Source organism: Panthera pardus, unplaced genomic scaffold (assembly GCF_024362965.1).
Source record: "Panthera pardus isolate Hobbes unplaced genomic scaffold, ASM2436296v1 HiC_scaffold_6, whole genome shotgun sequence".
Taxonomy (NCBI): Eukaryota; Metazoa; Chordata; class Mammalia; order Carnivora; family Felidae; genus Panthera; species Panthera pardus.
In genome coordinates, this window is record NW_026526991.1 from 116,416,156 (window position 1) to 116,433,677 (window position 17,522).

Below are 17,522 nucleotides of genomic sequence, written 5' to 3' on the forward strand. Positions count from 1 at the left end.
CTCATATGGGTGAAGTCATATATTTGTCTCTAATTTTGCTTAGCATAATAACCCTCCAGTTCTATCCACATCGTTGCAAATGGCAAGATTTCATTCTTTTTGATCCAAGTAATACTTGGCACACACACACACATACATATACCACATCTTCTTCATCTTCTTTATCCATTCATCCGTTAATGAACGTTTGAGCTCTTTCCATAGTTTGGCTATTGTCAACAGCACAGCTATAAACATTAGGGTGTGTGTGCCCCTTTGAAACAGCACACCTGTATCTCTTGGTTAAATACCTAGTAGTGCAATCTCTGGGTCGTAGAGTAGTTCTATTTTTAATTTTTTGAGGAACCTCCATACTGTTTTCCAGAGTGGCTGCAACAGTTTGCATTCCCACCAGCAGGGCAAAAGAGATCCTTTTTCTCCACACCCTTGCCAACATCTGTTGTTGCCTGTGTTGTTAATGTTAGCCATTCTGACAGGTGTAAGGTGGTATCTCATTGTGGTTTTGATTTGTATTTCCCTGATGATGAGTGACGTTGAGCATTTTCTTATTTGTCTGTTCTCCATCTGTTAAGCATCCAACTCTTGATTTCAGCTCACGTCATGATCTCATAGTTCGTGAGATCGAGCCCTGCATCAGGCTTTGCACTGACAGCATGGAGCCTGCTTGCAATTCTCTCTCTCTCTGCCCCTTCCCTGCTCACATGTCCATGCCTGCTCTCTCAAAAATTAACTTAAAAAAAAAAGTGCTCTTTAAACTACTAAAAGCTATACAACATAAAGGATATTATTACAATGAAAACAAAAGGACTACAATACTCAAAAGCTACTTTTCAAAAGTCACCTTTTAAAAAACAGGAAGCCAAAAAGTCTATTTACAATACAAAGACTTCAAAAGGGAAGTGGAGATTCTTAACTTAAAATTATTTCCCTTACTTATTGGCTGTCAGGTCCCTGGAATGTAAAGAGAAATAAGATGCATATAAACATAGCAATTATCATACAACATAGTAACTGCTTTACAGAGATTTTTAAAACAAAAAGTAGTAAGAAAACACAGAGTAACCAATTTCCTAAATTAGATAAGCTTCACTGAGGTTAACACCTAATTTGCAAAATGATGGTGAGTCTTGGGGTAAAGGGCAAACAAACTACCATAAAAGGGCCTGGATGTTTGGGTGTAGTCCAAAGATCAGTGATGGAAGAATGAACTACAAAGATGGGCTATGGGGCACCTGGCTGGCTCAGTTGGTGGAGCATGTAACTGTTGATCTCAGGGCTGTACTTAAAATCTTGTTAAGAAAAAGAAAAAAGAAAAAGAGAAAGAGAAAGAGAGGAAGGAAGGAAGGAAGACAGGCAGGTTATGGTCAAGTTGTAAAGAGCCTTGTCTGAATTTAATTCTATAGCTAATATGATTAGTTTGTTTTATACCAAGAAAATAGAAAATAAAGATAATAAACTGGGTAAGAAAAGGCTGATGGAGAAAAGAATTGAAGAAAGGCTGATGGAACAAGAGAAAAATGGTATGTGCCTGAACCAAGCTCTAACTAAAGATGGAAATAACAATCATAGATACTTGGAGAAACCAATGAAGTATAATGACTGAGAGGGAGAAGGGTTCTGGATGGATGTGCTAGTTATCATTTTACTGTCTCCTAACTCCTCTTCATCCTTTTTCGGCTCCATGAACAATGATCTGGGCTCTTTAAATATTTCTTCTTTGCCATCTGGGACAATGTGAAGCTTTGTCAGTAGAGACCACTGGAGACACTTAAGAGTGTTTTTGTCCCTGGTTCCAGTGTGCTCATTAGCAGGCTCCTGTCTGTAACACCCATTGTTTCTCTAGCATCTGGCAGCCACTTGTATAGCTTCTCCAAAACTTGGCTCCTACAGTAAACAGTGGCCAGCAGTACAGTACCTTGCAGCTTTTTCAGTAAGAGACATCCCCATGAACAGCTTTCCCTGCCTAGATGGCAACTTCCATCAAGTGCAGCTAGCATGACACCAGTGACTTCTCTGCCATTCAGTGAGCCAAGGCCATGCCCTCTTCCAACAAGGTCAGGACAGCAGCCTGTGGGTGGAGAACTCTTCCCATGATGCTCTATCTCAGTCCTAGGAGTATTAGCCACACCTTAAATCTGCTTGTCCTGTATATTTTAGAGTTTACTTATTATTAGCCAACCCCTAGTTACTCCCATCCCATATAAAAATAGGGTTTTAAAAATATTAAACTACAAAATTACACTAATTTTTTACATTAAACTTTTACTGCTCAATTGACTATGTGGTTTCTCTTTCCTGGTTGGAATCCCTGACAAAAAGGCGCTAAATCCACTGTAATCTCAAATATACTAGAAGTTGAGAGTAGCTGAGTTCTGGACATCTTAGTTTTGAGATCCCTGAAATTCTCTGGGGGGGGGGGGGGTTATTTTAACAAAGCACTAAATAAATTACTTAAAAGATTTAAAGAGAATTTGGGGTTGGAGATATATTTGGGAGTCATCAGCATATATTTAAGTATATAGATCTAGATGTTAGGTGAAGATATGAAAACGGGTAACATAACTTAGAAGAACGTGCGTAACAAAAATTAGATCAAGGATAAATGCACGCCAAATATTTAAGGGGCTGGCAAAAAAAGACAAGCCAGCAAAACAGAAAGAGAAAACACCATCATCAATGCAACATTACTCAATTCAAGGGAGCATTTCGAATCTTTGAGGGAAGGAGAATCCCAAGCAGCCTCTGCGTGACTCAATCTCATGAATCCTGAGATCATGACCTGAGTGGAAATCAATAGTCGGGAGACTTAACTGACTGAGCCACCCAGGCGCCCCAGGAGTATTTTGAAAGCAGTAAATGTTCAGTAAGATCAAATGCTCAGGAAAAGTTGAATAAGATACAGATTTTTTTTAGAGGCCTACATTTAGCACAAAGGAAATCAACTGACTTTAGCAAAGTCTGTAAAATGGTACTAGTAGCCAAACTATGATGAGATACAGTGTGAATATAAGTTTAGCAAGTAGTTACATGTTCAGACTGCTATTTCAAGAAGTCTGAAAGCAAAGGGAAAATAAGTCAGTAGCTTGAAGGAAGTTGAAAGGAAGGTTCTAATACCTGCATTGTAGAGTGTATATCTGGATGAGCAAGACTTGATGAAAGCAAAGCCAATTGCACAGCAAAGGTAGAGATGAAATTAGAGATGAGATAGGATGCTTAAGGAGAAAGAAAACGGGTTCTGTACAGTAATAAAGCTCACTAAAGATGAACAATAGGATTAATGAGGGAGTATCAGAGATTAAGAAGCCAATTCTATATCTGAGACCATTACTCATAACCTCAACATTGGCTTCCAGAATTTAGCTACTTTTTAAGCCCCTGACCTAGCAATTTCACTTAATGAAATAGTCAAAGATTTAGCAACACAAACAGTAAAAGTTGTAATGTTTATAGCAACAAAAAATTGGGAACAATATCCAATAATGGGATATCATACAATGAACGTTCTGAAGTCATTTAAAAATACAAAAAATGTATGGCATAACAAGTTCATAATGACTAGTAAATTAACAAAGCAGTATCTAAATCAGCATATGCAGTATGATCCAATTATAAAATAAAAAAGTACAAGAGAAGAGACATGAGATATAAATACAAAATGTTAACAGCATTATCTCTGGGGAACAGGATCATAGGTGAATTTTATTTCTTCTACCTACACAGTATTTTCCAAAATTTCTAAAATGAACATAATATTGCTATATGCAGCAATTTTGATACATGTGGTATTTTCATCAGGCAGGCTCTCTGGGACTGTAATTTAGGAGAAGGGTATCACCACAGTAGAAAAGACAATGGACTCCCTAGAAGAAGCAATAGGAATTAGGTAAATATTATAAAAGGAAAGCATAAAGATGTTGAAGACAAATTTTTCATCTAATTAAAATTTTACCTTAAGACTGATTCCCCTCCCACCCCCCCCACCCCCCGCCCCTTCCAAGAGTGAACATTTTATCTGCCCTTTGCCACAGCCTCTGATATCAGGACTAAGAACATAAGTTATTTACGGATTAAAAAGGTTTTTAGGAAATTTAACTACAGAGTATGTTTTCTGTGAAAAATGTATTCAGAACTACATGCACCTACCTTATTAATAAACCTTGTGAACACAAAGGTTTCTCGGCTGGGAATTCCCTGTATCCTAGGAAACACTGATTTTATAATTCTCTGAACACTGAAAAGTAGTTTCATAGCTTATACATTGCACTTTCAGGTCCCTGTATTCTAACCGTTCAATTACACTGAAATCTCCGGTAAGGCAGCAGATGGTAACTTCTTACTATTCTACCTTCGTTGAGACTTGGGAGGCAATTACGGTCAGTTAATTGTGGGTTCACTACTACCGCTGGAGCAACACAAAATATCTAACTGGTATCACACAATTAGCAATCTAGGAAGTGAATACCAAATACACTTCCACATGAATTTCTTTTTTAATGTTTTATTTTATTTTTGAAAGACAGAGAGAGAGAGAGAGAGAGAGAGAAAGAGAGAGAGAGAGAAAGAGAAAGAGAGAGAGAGAGAAAGAGAGAGAGAGAGAGAGAGAGAGAGAGAGAGAGAGAGAGAGAGATTTCAAAGCAGGCTCCAGGCTCAGCTGTCAGCACAGAGTCCAATGTGGGGCCCAAACCCATGAACCCTGAGATCATGACCTGAGCTTAAGTTGGACCCTTAACTGACAGAGCCACCCAGGTGCCCCATGATTTTGTTTTTTTTAAAGTAGGCTCCATGTCCAACACGGGACTCGAACTTACAACCCTAAGATTAAGAATCACACGCTCTTCCAACTAAGCAAGGTAGGTACCCCTGCCACATGAAATTTTTAATAAATTAAATGGTAAAGAATAGGACAACATAACTTTTCCATATGTACAATAAAACCAGAATTAGACATCTTTATTCATAAAGGAGATTAAGCTGAAGACAGAAATCACCTTGTTACAAATGCCTAAATGTAGACATTTCAGGCATGTTTACAACATACTAAATCAAAAAAGCTGTTTCTCATACAATCAGGGTAAAAACTATTACCTCATTGCCAGGAGACTCATGCTCAGGAACTACATCTCGATGCTGGTTTTGTGAAGCTGATGCACTGAGAGAAATAGGTGTGTTTTTTGGTGAATGGAAGGCATTGATGAGATGACTCAGAGGAACTGTAACCTAAGAGAAGATAAAAGTTGAAATTGAGTAGTGTGCTTTTTAAAATGAAACAAGAAAAATTCTCCTTATTGTCAGGATCTGGGATTTGTAAAAAGTTAAACATACACTGTAGATCAGAACAATATATTAAAAGATGTAAATACTCAGATTTATTGCTGGTGGAAAGAAAACTGGTAATTCTTCCAAGACAGCATTCTGGCTATATGAATCAAAAATATTTAAAAAACAAACACATATAATTTCCCATCAATCTAATTTCTAATAATTTATTCTAAGGAAATAATGTGAAAAGTGCTTGTTTGTGCACAGATGACAATTTTCATCAAAATGTTTAAAAAGCAGTGGAAAGGCAGAATTGTCCAGCATTAAGGGAATGGGCTAAATAAATGACACCACCATAAATGAAATAATGAAATGTTTCAGACTTAGAAAAAAGTAAACCTATAGCAGATTTTTATTCTTAACTTCCTCACTGCACCATCCCATTCTCATCCTGTTCTAAGTCACCATCATCTATATGTGGATTTTGCAATAGCCCTCCTACTCTCCCTGAATCTGCTCTATTAAAAACAAAGTTAGATCTCATCACTCCTCTGCTCAAACCCTCCAATGGCTTCTCTTCTCACTTACAATACAAGTAGAAGTCCTAAGCACTAGGATGTAGAAAGCCTCTGTCGTTCTTTATTACCTCTCCAAATTTATCTACCACAGTGTTCTCCTTCGTCTTCTCTACTCGAGACATACTGGCCTCCTTGCTGTTTCTGGAACACACCTAGCAAAGCCCTCACTTCAAGGACTTTGCATTGCTTTTATTCTGTCTACCTTGCTCTCTGACTTCCTTCAGTTCTTAACTCAAAAATCATCTTTTCTTGAGTCTTTTCCACAGCCAACCTACTTAAAATTTCAAGAACCCTGCCCTAAAAAATATTCCTTATTCTCTTTCACTGCTCCATTTTCTCTTCCTGACACTTTTAGTATCTAACACACTTTTACACACAATCTACTTACTTATCTGTATGTTATTCCTCTGTTTCTCTCCAACCAATTCTGACAATATGGTAAGAACCCATTTAATTTATTCATTCACTCAAGAAATCTTTATTTGGCATCTGTGTGCATTATTGTTGCACTGGGATACAATATGAATAAAATAGAGAAAAAATATAAAGTATGTATACTAGGTATTGTGTAAACATTTTGTTACCCAGAACGGGGTTTGCCTCTTGGTAATGTCAAGCCAAAATACACAGCCATGCCAAAGAATAAGAAAAGGAAAGGTTTTACTTGGAACAAGTAAAGGAGCACACCAGGGATCTTTCCCAAAGCAGTGTCTCCCTGAATAACAAAATCGGGGCAGTTTTATGCTGGGGTTTCATACATATTTATGACAAGCTTGTGCAGTGGGGAATACATCATGGAACTGGGGCAGTAGTCATCTTCAGGTGACTGAGTCCAGGTCAGAGTTACAAGGGCCAGCAAGGGATCAGCATCATCAATTCTCTCGCTCCAGTTGGTCCAGTATCTGAGTGCTCAAAGGAGTTGAGATCCTCAAAAATAAGTCAGGTCAGTCTTCACTTTTGAACTAACACTGGGAGTTTTGCCACTGACTTATCGTCCCTGATATGATTAGGCTATCTCCTGGCCTGATAGTGGCTGTTCTTAAATTCTTTCACAAGATGACCAGGAAGCGTTACGTAAAGAAAGCTTTGTCTGTCTTTTTCCAGGGACCCCTAATTCCTTCTGTTTACAATTTTACATTAAATAATTATATAAATAAAGTAAAATAGAGAAAAATCAAAGAATAAAATAGAGGAAAAAGTCGCTTGCCACTTTGAACTTACATTTTAGTTCGCAGTGGTCTTTGTTCCCATTTCTTGGCCAGGAGCTCCTAAAACCCTTAGAATTTCATGTGTGGTATAGTGTCTTACTATTCATAAGGTAACCCTTTGGATCACTCCTGGATTTATGCTAATGAGGTGATTTAGGCTAGGGTCTTTAAATAGCCTCAGGGCTGGGCTGGCCACTTGAAAGACCTAGTAATTAGTAGAAGGTGGGAACTCTTAGCCCCACCCCCTTAGCTTCTGGGAGGGGAAGGCTGGGGATTGATCTCTATAAAAGCTCTTGAACAGTGAGATGGAGTGCAGAGATTCATCCTGAAGAAGAGTAATCCACTCCACATCTTTTGCTTGGGACTCTTCTGGCTGTACCCTTGTGTACTTAATAAACTGGCTGTTCATTTGTCTTTCATAATGGACCAGTAAACGTGAAGTATGTTTCTTAGTTCTGTGAGCTATTTTAGCAGATTATCAAACCTGAGGAGGGGGTTGTGGGAAACCCTGATTTATAGCTGGAAGATCAGAAGTATGAATGGCCTGGGACTTGTGACTGGTATCTGAAATGGGACCAGTCTTGTGGGGCTGAGCCTTTAACTTTGGGGGTCTGCACTAACACTGGGTAAGTAGTTTCAGAATTGAATTGTCGGACACCCAGCTGGTGTCATATGCCATATAGGCATATCTCATTTTATTGTGCTTTAACTTAACATACTTCGCAAACACTGTATTTTTTATAAATTAAGGTTTGTGACAGCACTACATCAAGCAAATCTTTTGGTGCCATTTTTCCAACAGCATTTGCTCGCTTCATGTCTGTGTCACATTTTGGTAATTCTCACAATACTTCAAACTTTTTCATTATATTTGTTATCGTGATCTATGATTAGTAATCTTTGATGTTAATGGCGTAATGGTTTTGGGATATCACAAATCCTACCTATATAAGACATGAGCTTAATCAATAACTGTTGTGTGTGTTCTGATTACTACACCAATGGGACCTTCCCATTTCTCTCTCCTTGGGCTTCCCTATTCCCTGAGACACAACAATATTGAAATTAGGACAATTAATAACCCTATAATGGCATCTTAGTGTTCAAGTGAAAGGAAAAGTCACATATCTTTCAATTTCAATCAAAATCTAGACATGATTAAGCTTGGTAAGGAAAGCATGTTGAAAGCCAAGATAGCCTAAAAGATAAGCCTTTTGCATCAGTTTGCCAAGTTGTACAAGCAAAGTTGAGTGGTATTCAAGTGAACACACAAATGATAAAAAACCCAAACAGCCCATTGCTGAAAGTTTCAGTGGTCTAGATACAAAATCAAACCAACCACAACACTCCCCCTTCAGCCAAAGCCTAATCCAGAGTAACGCCCTAAATGTACTTATTTGTATGAAGGCTGAAACAGGTGAGGAAGCTGCAGAAGAAAAGTCTGAAGCTAGCAGAGGTTGGTTCATGAGGTTTAAGAAGCCATTTTTGTTAACAAGAAAGTGCAGGGTGAAGCAGCAAACACTGAGTAAAAGCTGCAGCAAATTATCCAGAAAATCTAAATAAGACAGATAACTAATGAAGGTGGCTACACTAAATAGATTTTAAACGTACAGGAAACAGCCTTCTATTCTAAGATGCCATTTAAGGACTTTCACAGCTGGGGGGAAGTCAACACCTGGGTTCAAAGCTTTGAAGGACAGGCTGACTCTCTTGTTAGGAACTAATGTAGCGGACTTTAAGTTGAAGCCTGTGCTTACTTACCATTCTGAAAATCCTAGGCCCTTAAGAATAGTGCTAAACTCATGCTGCCTGGGCTCTATGAATGGAAGGAAGCCTGTTTGACAGTACATCTATTTACAGTAGGGTTTACTGAATACTCTAAGCCCCCTGTTAAGAGACCTACTGTTCATAAAACACGATTCCTTTAAAAATATTACTGCTCAGGTAATGTACTTGGTGACCCAAGAGCTCTGTTGGAAGTATACCATTTAGATTAATGCTTTCATGTCTGCTAATACAACATCCATTCTGTGGCCCATGGGTCAGGAACAATTTGGGACTTTCAAGTCTTATTATTTAAGAAATGCATTTTGTGAAGACTATATAGCTTATAGATCACGACTCCTCTTACAGACCTGGACAAAGTAAACTGAAAACCTTCACCATTTTAGATGCCACTCAGAACATTTTCATAGGAAGAGGTCAAAACATTAACCAGAGTTTGGAAGAAATTGATTCCAAGCTTCATGGCTGACTTTGAGGGGTTTAAGACTTACCGGAGGAAGTGTAGATGTGGTGGAAATAACAAAAGAACTAGAAGTGGACCCTGAAGATGGCAGTGAAGGGCTGCAATCTCACGATCAAACTGACATAAATGAGCTGCTTCTTATGCATGACCAAAGAAAGTGGTTTCTTGAGATGGAAATCTTCACCTGGTGAAGATGCTATGAAGATACACTCAGTTGATAAAGCAGCAGCAGGGTTTGAGAGGATTCAGTCCAATATTGAAAGAAGTTCTAAGTGGGTCAAATGCTATCAAATAGTATCATGTTACAGAAAAATCATTCATGAAAAGAGTCCATCGATATAGCAAACATTACTTATGTCTCATTTTAAGATTTGCCACAGCCATCTCCACCTTCAGCAGCCACTACTGTGATTAGTCAGCAGCAATCAACAGTGAAGCAAGACCCTCCAGCCAGCAAAAAGATTATGACTCATCGAAAGCACAGATGATGGTTAGCATTTTTTAACAATAAAGTATTTTTAATTAAGGTATTACACTGCTTTTAGACATAATACTATTATTGCACAACTAATAGGTTATAGTGTAAACATAACTTTTATGAAATCTTGCCATTTGCAACTACATGGATGGAACTGGAAGGTATTATGCTAAGTGAAATTAGTCTGAGAAATATCCTATGACTTCACTCACATGAGGATTTCAAGAGACAAAACAGATGAACATAAGGGAAGGGAAACAAAAATAATATAAAAACAGGGAGGGGGACAAAACATAAGAAACTCATAAATATGGAGAACAGAGGGTTATTGGAGGGAGTGTGGGAGGGGGGATGGGCTAAATGGGTAAGGGGCACTAAAGAATCTATTCCTGAAATCACTGTTGCACTATATGCTAACTAATTTGGATGTAAATTTAAAAAAATTTAAATTAAAAAAAAATAACTTTTACATGCACTGGGAAACCCAAAAATTCATTTGACTTGTGTTATTGTGGTACTCCCTTTACTGTGATAGTATTGAACCAAACCCTCAGTATCTTCAATCTCATTTAATCCTTTAACAGACATAAACACTATTATTATACTTCCTATTTAACTGATAAAGACATCCAGAATTTAGATAGGTTCAGTGGCATGTCCAAGTCACTCAGCAAGTATATGAGCAAATACTCTAACCAAGATAATTTGACTCTAGATTCTTGTTAGACTCTTTATCCCATAGTTACTGATACAGAAATGAATAATATGTTAAATGAAAAAAATTGTTAAATGTAAAACTACATCTTGGGACGCCTCGGTGGCTCAGTCGGTTGAGCATCCAACTCTTGATCTTGGCTCAGGTCATGATCCCAGGGTCATGCCACTCAGCCCTGTGTCAGGCTCTGTGCTGAGCGTGGAACCTGCTTAAGATTCTCTCTCTCTCTCTCTCTCTCTCTCTCTCTCTCTCTCTCTCTCTCCTCCCCCCCCAGCCCCTGTTTCTCGCTCACACACTCTCTCTAAAGTAAAAAAAGTTAAAAAATTAAAAAACTACAACATACTTTTTAAAAAGCATGCATACACACGTATTTGTGTAGAGGTAAAAAGTACGAAAGAATGTATTCTAAAATATGTCTTTGCACAACGAGATTATAAAGGTTTTTCATTTTCTTATTTGTATTTTTCTTTTTGGCATTTTTGGCAATGAGCATGTATCCTTTTCAGGGTAGAAACAATAAGCTCTTTTAAAGCTACAGGAATCATGGGGCGCCTAGGTGGCTCAGTCGGTTAAGCATACAACTTCAGCTCAGGTCACAATCTCATGGTTCACCGGTTCGGGTTTGAGCCCCAGGTCTGAGCTGACAGCTCAGAGCCTGGAGCCTGCTTCAGAGTCTGTGTCTCCCTCTCTCTCTCTCTCTCTGCCCCTCCCCCACTCATGCTCTGTGCCTCTCTCAAAAATAGATAAACATTTTTAAAAAAACTACAGGAATCAATTTTTTATATTTTTATTTTAGAGAAAGAAAGCGTAAGCAGGGGACAGGAGCAGAGGGGGAGGAAGGGGGAGGGAGGAAGGCGAGGGGGAGAGAGAGAGAAAGAGAGAAAGAGAGAAAGAGAGAGAGAGAGAGAGAGAGAGAGAGAGAGAGAGAATCCCAAGCAGGCCCCACGCTCAGTGCAGAGCCAGACACAGGGCTCGATCCCAAAACCCTGCTATCATGACCTGAGACGAAATTAAAAGTCAGATGCTCAATGGAATGAGCCACCCAGACACCCCTGAAAGGCTTCATTCTAATTAGTTACATCTCTTATTCAAAAAAGGATTTAAATTGCTAAAAAATGGTTTGATCTCAATGAAAAAGTTCACCTTCCATATCTTTCCTGGCTTCACAGTTTATATTCAAGTGTATTCAATGATTAAGCAACCAGGAATTAGAAATATGTGTACTATCCTTCTTCAGAGCATAAAACACATAAGAGCATAAAACACATATATGAGCCCAATTAAGCCTGCCTGCAGTACACAAAATGCCTTCACCATCTCTACCAACATCACGTACCACTAACTCTCCATCCAGCTGATGATAAACTCTCCTAAAATTCGGTCTTCTTGATATAAACTTCTCGAACTTCAGCTTTAAAAGGTTTAATACCGTATTCAACAGGCCAAGTCAGACTTGTTTTTCAAACAACTTGTAGGACCCCTCCAGGGCTGAAAGCTATCAGCAGAAGAGAGGAAGGGGAGGGACAAAAGCAAGCAAGGAATAGGTTTTGTTTTGTAGAACCCACACTTCAGCCAAGGAGACTAGCTGTTTCACGTGAGAGCCCCTTGCTGGGTGTGTCTCACCTGACAGCCACCCTATGTGAGCCAGTATGAGCTGGCTTTTTTTTAAAAAAAAAATTTTTTTTAACGTTTGTTTATTTTTGAGAGAGAGAGACAGAGCACGAGCGGGGGAGGAGCAGAGAGCGGGAGACACAGAATCCAAAACAGGCTCCAGGCTCTGAGCTGTCAGCACAGAGCCCGACACGGGGCTCGAACTTACAAACCGTGAGATCGTGACCTGAGCTGAAGCCAGACGCTCAACCAACTGGGCCACCCAGGCGCCCCTCACCATTTTTTTTTTTTTTTTTTTAAATACAACGTATGCACTAGCATGTTGACATGCTAGGAATGACTAACTGAACTGAAGTGCTTATGCGAGCTCCCTGCCCCGCCCCCTAATACACTGAATAAAACCTTCCTGTACTAACCCCACAGAGACAGGGCTTTGAGAGTCATCTGTTTCCTTACTTGTAACAAGTAATAAAGTTCTTTGTTTTCAACATTTTCTTGGGTTGTGTCCAATCTGATGTATCTCAAGTGGTGAACCCCTTGAGTTTGATCACACAGCTGGGCAAATAACATTTTCACCCATCCAGCTGTCCAAAACTGAAACACTTCTTTCCATCATCCCTCATTAAATTCTACTCTTTGTTCAAAACAAACAAACTCATCCTCTTCTTTCCATAACCACTGCCACCACATTAGTGGTGCATTATCCCTCTCCTGGGTTACTGCAATAGCATCCTTAACTGAAAACACTTCTGATCAGGTTATCCTATGCTTACACTTCAAATGAAATCCAAAGTCCCTTATAATTTCCTGTATGATCTGCCTCAAGGCTTCACCCTAACCTTAATTCTGTTATTATGCCCTTTAATCACTACATTGTAGCCACACTGACATTATTTTTGTTCCTCCAATCAGCTAAACTCTTCCCAATCTCAGGACCTCCAGATATCCTTGCATATACCTGGGATACTGGTTCACTTCTATTAACTCTTCACTTGACTAACTCCTATTCAACTTTTCTTCATATCACTATAAAGATTCCACATTTGCTTTGTCCACCTGGCCCATTACTGATGTCCAATAAATAACTAATCACTTCATTTTCGATTATCCAGCCAGTACTAGCAAAACAAAAACAAAAAACAAAAAACAAAAAACCAAGAGTGGGGGTTACAAAAGGAACGTAATTATATGCTGAAACTAAAGAGTGTTAAAAAATTATTTTTAAATCTGAATGTGTTCAAAAACTATTAGCAAAACTGAGAAGTCACCCCACCCCCGCCCCAGCAAGAAACTATCAGAATGTTGCCATCAAAAAAGATTTTTATATGAAACAAGGACAAGACACTGTCACAAGTGGTTACTCCCAAAAGACAATTTAAAACCCTAGGAATGACTCTTTTCTGCCCTTTTGCTTGATGAAAAAATGGGAGAATATGAATAAAAATGTAACTGCAAGCAGTCAATAGCTTTAAAATATGTGTTTATTAGTCATTTCTGGCCAAAAAAGAAAGCATTCGTAGTATTCAAATAATTATAACATGCTTGGGTTAAATTCCATTTAAAAAGGAAAGAAAGAGTTGGGTATCAGGGTTGTGAACAGTAAAAATCACTGGAGAGGTGATCAGATGGAAAGAAACATTATTTGCTTTCCTCATATCTAAGGCAAAGGCGTTTCCCCCAGCCTCACTCTGCTCCCCCCACCCCAGAATGTCCGGCACTGAACAATGCCTAATGGATTCTCTAGTAAAAATTCCACGCTATCAACTCGATAAACCAAAGTCCTCATCATCTCATGCCTCTGCTTCAACGTCAGCCTTTTACTCTCAGCGTGATCACTGATCCCTTCTCAAGACTAGGACTTGCTTTGCGATGATCGCCCCCCTCCTACGATCCCAAACGCGAAATCGCTTCCACGAAACGCAAACGGCAAAGAGCCGCGGGCAGGAGAGAAAAAAAAGGACCGGATGCCAGACTCACCTGGGGCTGCACCGTACTCGAGAGGGAAAACATCTCCTCTGGGCCCTCAGCGACCTCACCCGCCTGCCGAAAGTGCCCCTCTGTCCACGGCTCGGCGGGGAGGCGCTGAGCCCTTTTTTCCCTTTCTTTTTCCCTCTCCCTTAGCCTTCACTCTTCCTAGAAACAGAAAATGGCCTCCCCTTGTTACAGCTGCTGCAACGACGTACAATCTGCCCCGGAAGGCAAGCCTCCAACGCAACACTACTTCCGGGACAGGTGGGCTGCATCACCCGCGGGTGAATGCCAGCGCTAGAGCTCCACCTTTCTGGGTCTGACGTTTGTATCCACTACAGTAGCTGAGCAACTCTGGCCCCCAGGCTTGATGTTCACGGGAATAATAAAGGTGCTGGATCCCCAAGCTCTCTGGCGCCGATATATATATATATATATATATATATATATATATATATATATATATATATATACACACACACACATATACATATATATACATGTATACATATATATATATATATATATATATATATATATGTATGTATATATTTCCCCCTTAAGAGGGGACGGCATTGACCCTGTTAAATCTTTTTGCATCTTCCTTACGAAATCTTCCAACATAGTCTCCTTTTCCGACTGGGCCTTGAGTTATGATAAACTCTCGCTACAGTTTAGTGCTTTTTATCTTCCCCACAATAAATCGAAAATTGTTCCTATTGGTCCTCTTCTGCTTCAGTCAGGCAAGTTACATCCTGTTAACATTGTCAGATGACAGGGCCAGCCACCTGCTTCCTGCTCATCCAGTTTCTCCACATTGTATGATTTCGGGGAGCCAAACCAAACTGGCTTACATTTCGCCCAGGGGTGCGAGGTCGCGAGGGGTAAAAAACAAACAAAACCAAGCAAAAGCGGGGTGAGGGCGGGTCCCATCAACCTCGTTTGGAGGTCAGGAGAAACCTAGTCAATCCCGAGATTTCTTGTAAGCAAAAGACAGTCAGTGCCTCCCCAGTTATTACTAAATGAGGTAATTGGGCCGCGGTCACCGCCCTCGAAGAGTGTGTGGTTGGTTGGAGAATTTCCCAGCGTCCCAGCCCTCAGCTCCATTGGGTACTTCCGCGCTTACAAGCCAGAGGTGACAGGGGCGGGGCTGCGCTGGGCTCGGCGCGAGCACGGCAACGCGGTGACGTCACTGCCGACGCATTGCGTGGGCGGGGCCTTACTTTGAACCTAGTTGGCGGGAGTTGTGGCTTGGGAAGGGGCCTTAGCTGATGCTACAGGCTTCCTTCTGGGCTGGCCTGCTATGGAGCGCACTGCGGGGAGCGAGAAGGAGAGTGGAGGAGACGCAGTGACAGTGGAGTGCGTGAATAGGATCCCGGTGCCAAGACCTCCTTCCATTGAGGAATTCACCATAGTGAAACCTATTAGCCGTGGCGCCTTCGGGAAGGTGTATCTCGGGCAGAAAGGCGGCAAGTTGTATGCGGTGAAGGTAAGAAGGCGGGGAGTAAAGAGAGGGAAAGAGTTCGGACCTTCGGCCCTCTTTTCTGCCCCCTGAACTGGGCAGGCTCCAGGGCGGTAGGGGCCTCCACAGCCCTATGATTTCTTACTGGTATGACCTGAGCGCCGGCAGGCCGAGTGGCTCGCCTCTGCCACGCCCTTTTCACACCAACAATGCTTAGGAGACATCAGGACTTCTGAGTCCTTTTTACCGCCTTGACCTTTACCAGAATTAAGTTTGAAACATTAAATGTGAAACAACTATTTAAAGACTAAACTGAAACATGTTAGAACATATCACTCCTTTATCCTTGCAGCAGTACGTATCATTCCAAAAGCATTCAAGAGCTTTCAATGTATTTGAAGCTTTCCTGGCCACTCTTGGTCCTCACTCCCCACTCCCATAGTTTCGGATTACTCGTATTTAAGCAGTGAATGAACATGGTAAAGAAACCAGCAGTTTTACCGCTAATGCAGTTTCAACTTCCTGTTGGACGTTGCTATGTGAATCTCTACCAAGTGCCTTGAAATTGTACTTTCCTGACTTTGAACAATCCTCTCCACCTAACTGCTTAAACACTGAACTTTCTGTACTCCCTCTCTCCGCTTAATAAAACCACCTTCATCCCTGTCATTCAGGCTAGAAACGTGAGTCATTTTAATTTCCCTCTACTCCATCTGTATAACCTATGTCTCAACTAGTCCTGTCAATTTTGTCTCATATTCCTTCTCTTTTTTAAAAATTTTTAAAGTTTATTTATTCGTTTCAAATGAGAGTGAGCGGGGGAGGGACAGAGAGAGAATCCCAAGCAGGCTTCGTACTGCCAGTGTGAGCCTGATGAGGGGCTCGGACTCACGGAATGTGAGAGCGTGACTTGAGATAAAACCAAGAGTCGGAAGCTCAACCGACTGAGCCACCCAGGCACCCGGTCTGGTATTCCTTCTTATTATCTCTTCCATTCTATTACGTTCCCAAGTCTGCCCAAGCACAGGACTTCACTTTTTCTTTTTCTTTTGTCTTTTCTTCCTCCCTCCCTGTCTCCCTTCCTTCCTTTTTAAAGTACAAGTCAGTTTTTAGTAAATTAAAAATTGTGTAACTATTACCACAATCCAATTTTAGAACATTTCCATCACCCCAAAAAGACTTCCTGCCCATCTGCGGTACCTCCCCCTTAACACCCTTAGCCCCAGGTAACCACCAATCTATTTTCTGTCTCTGCAGGTTTGCCCTTTCTCCACATTGCATGTAAATGGAATCATACAATGCATGCTCTTTTGCATCTGTTTTGTTTTTTGTGTGTGTTTTGTTTTGTTTTGTTTTGTTTTACCTGACAGTGTTTTTGAGATTCATCAGGCCTTCATTTCCAGGAATAGGCCCCTAACTGGAATCGCTATTTTTTCATCCATTCCTTAGGCTGTGACATGCAACCTAACAAACTCCTTAGAAAAGCAATCATGGTCCAAGTCCTGGCCCTAAACATCAACTGTAACTTCCACAAATCCTATGTTCTAGCCACTCCAGACAATTGACTAGTCCGTGAATGCTGTGTAGTGCTGTGCTTCTGAACTTAACGTTTGTGCTGGTTCCTCCTTAAGTGCTTTTCTTCCACCCTTCTCTGCTCATCTCCACCTGTGTTATTTATGTATTAAGATTCATCTTAGCCCCTCTTCAAACCTTCCCTGACCTCTCAGACACACCCCATTGAATTTAATTCTTCCTTGCTTCATATGTTGCTTTTCCTTCTGCTGTACTTGCTGATCAGTCATTATCACTTATTAAAATGAAAACATCAATTCATTTTTTCGATATTTGTTGAGTGTCCCCTTTGTGTGTAGGATCTAGGGTACAGTGGTGAACAAAACAAACATGCCCTCACAGAGCTTCCAATCTAGTGGAGTCATAGGTGAAATCATGTTACAGACTGGCTTTGCCAATTTCCTTGTTTTCTTATGGAAAGGT

At 40.4% G+C, this 17,522-nt stretch overlaps 2 protein-coding genes across 4 annotated transcripts in view; one reads left to right on the forward strand and one right to left on the reverse strand.

Moving 5' to 3' along the window:
* Positions 1-14,294, reverse strand: part of YME1L1 (YME1 like 1 ATPase) — a 50,881-nt gene extending 36,587 nt beyond the window's left edge. Inside the window, exons 1-2 of the mRNA XM_019465281.2 lie at positions 14,075-14,294; positions 5,086-5,217 (exon numbers count right to left, since the gene is read on the reverse strand). Coding sequence (XP_019320826.1) covers positions 5,086-5,217; positions 14,075-14,107 — 165 coding nt within the window. The 5' untranslated portion in view covers positions 14,108-14,294. The remainder of the gene's footprint in view (positions 1-5,085; positions 5,218-14,074) is intronic.
* Positions 14,295-15,266: 972 nt separating this feature from the next.
* Positions 15,267-17,522, forward strand: part of MASTL (microtubule associated serine/threonine kinase like) — a 34,997-nt gene continuing 32,741 nt past the window's right edge. For all 3 annotated transcript variants that reach the window (XM_019465282.2, XM_019465283.2, XM_019465284.2), the window contains exon 1: positions 15,267-15,554. In XM_019465282.2, coding sequence (XP_019320827.1) covers positions 15,369-15,554 — 186 coding nt within the window. In that variant the 5' untranslated portion in view covers positions 15,267-15,368. The remainder of the gene's footprint in view (positions 15,555-17,522) is intronic.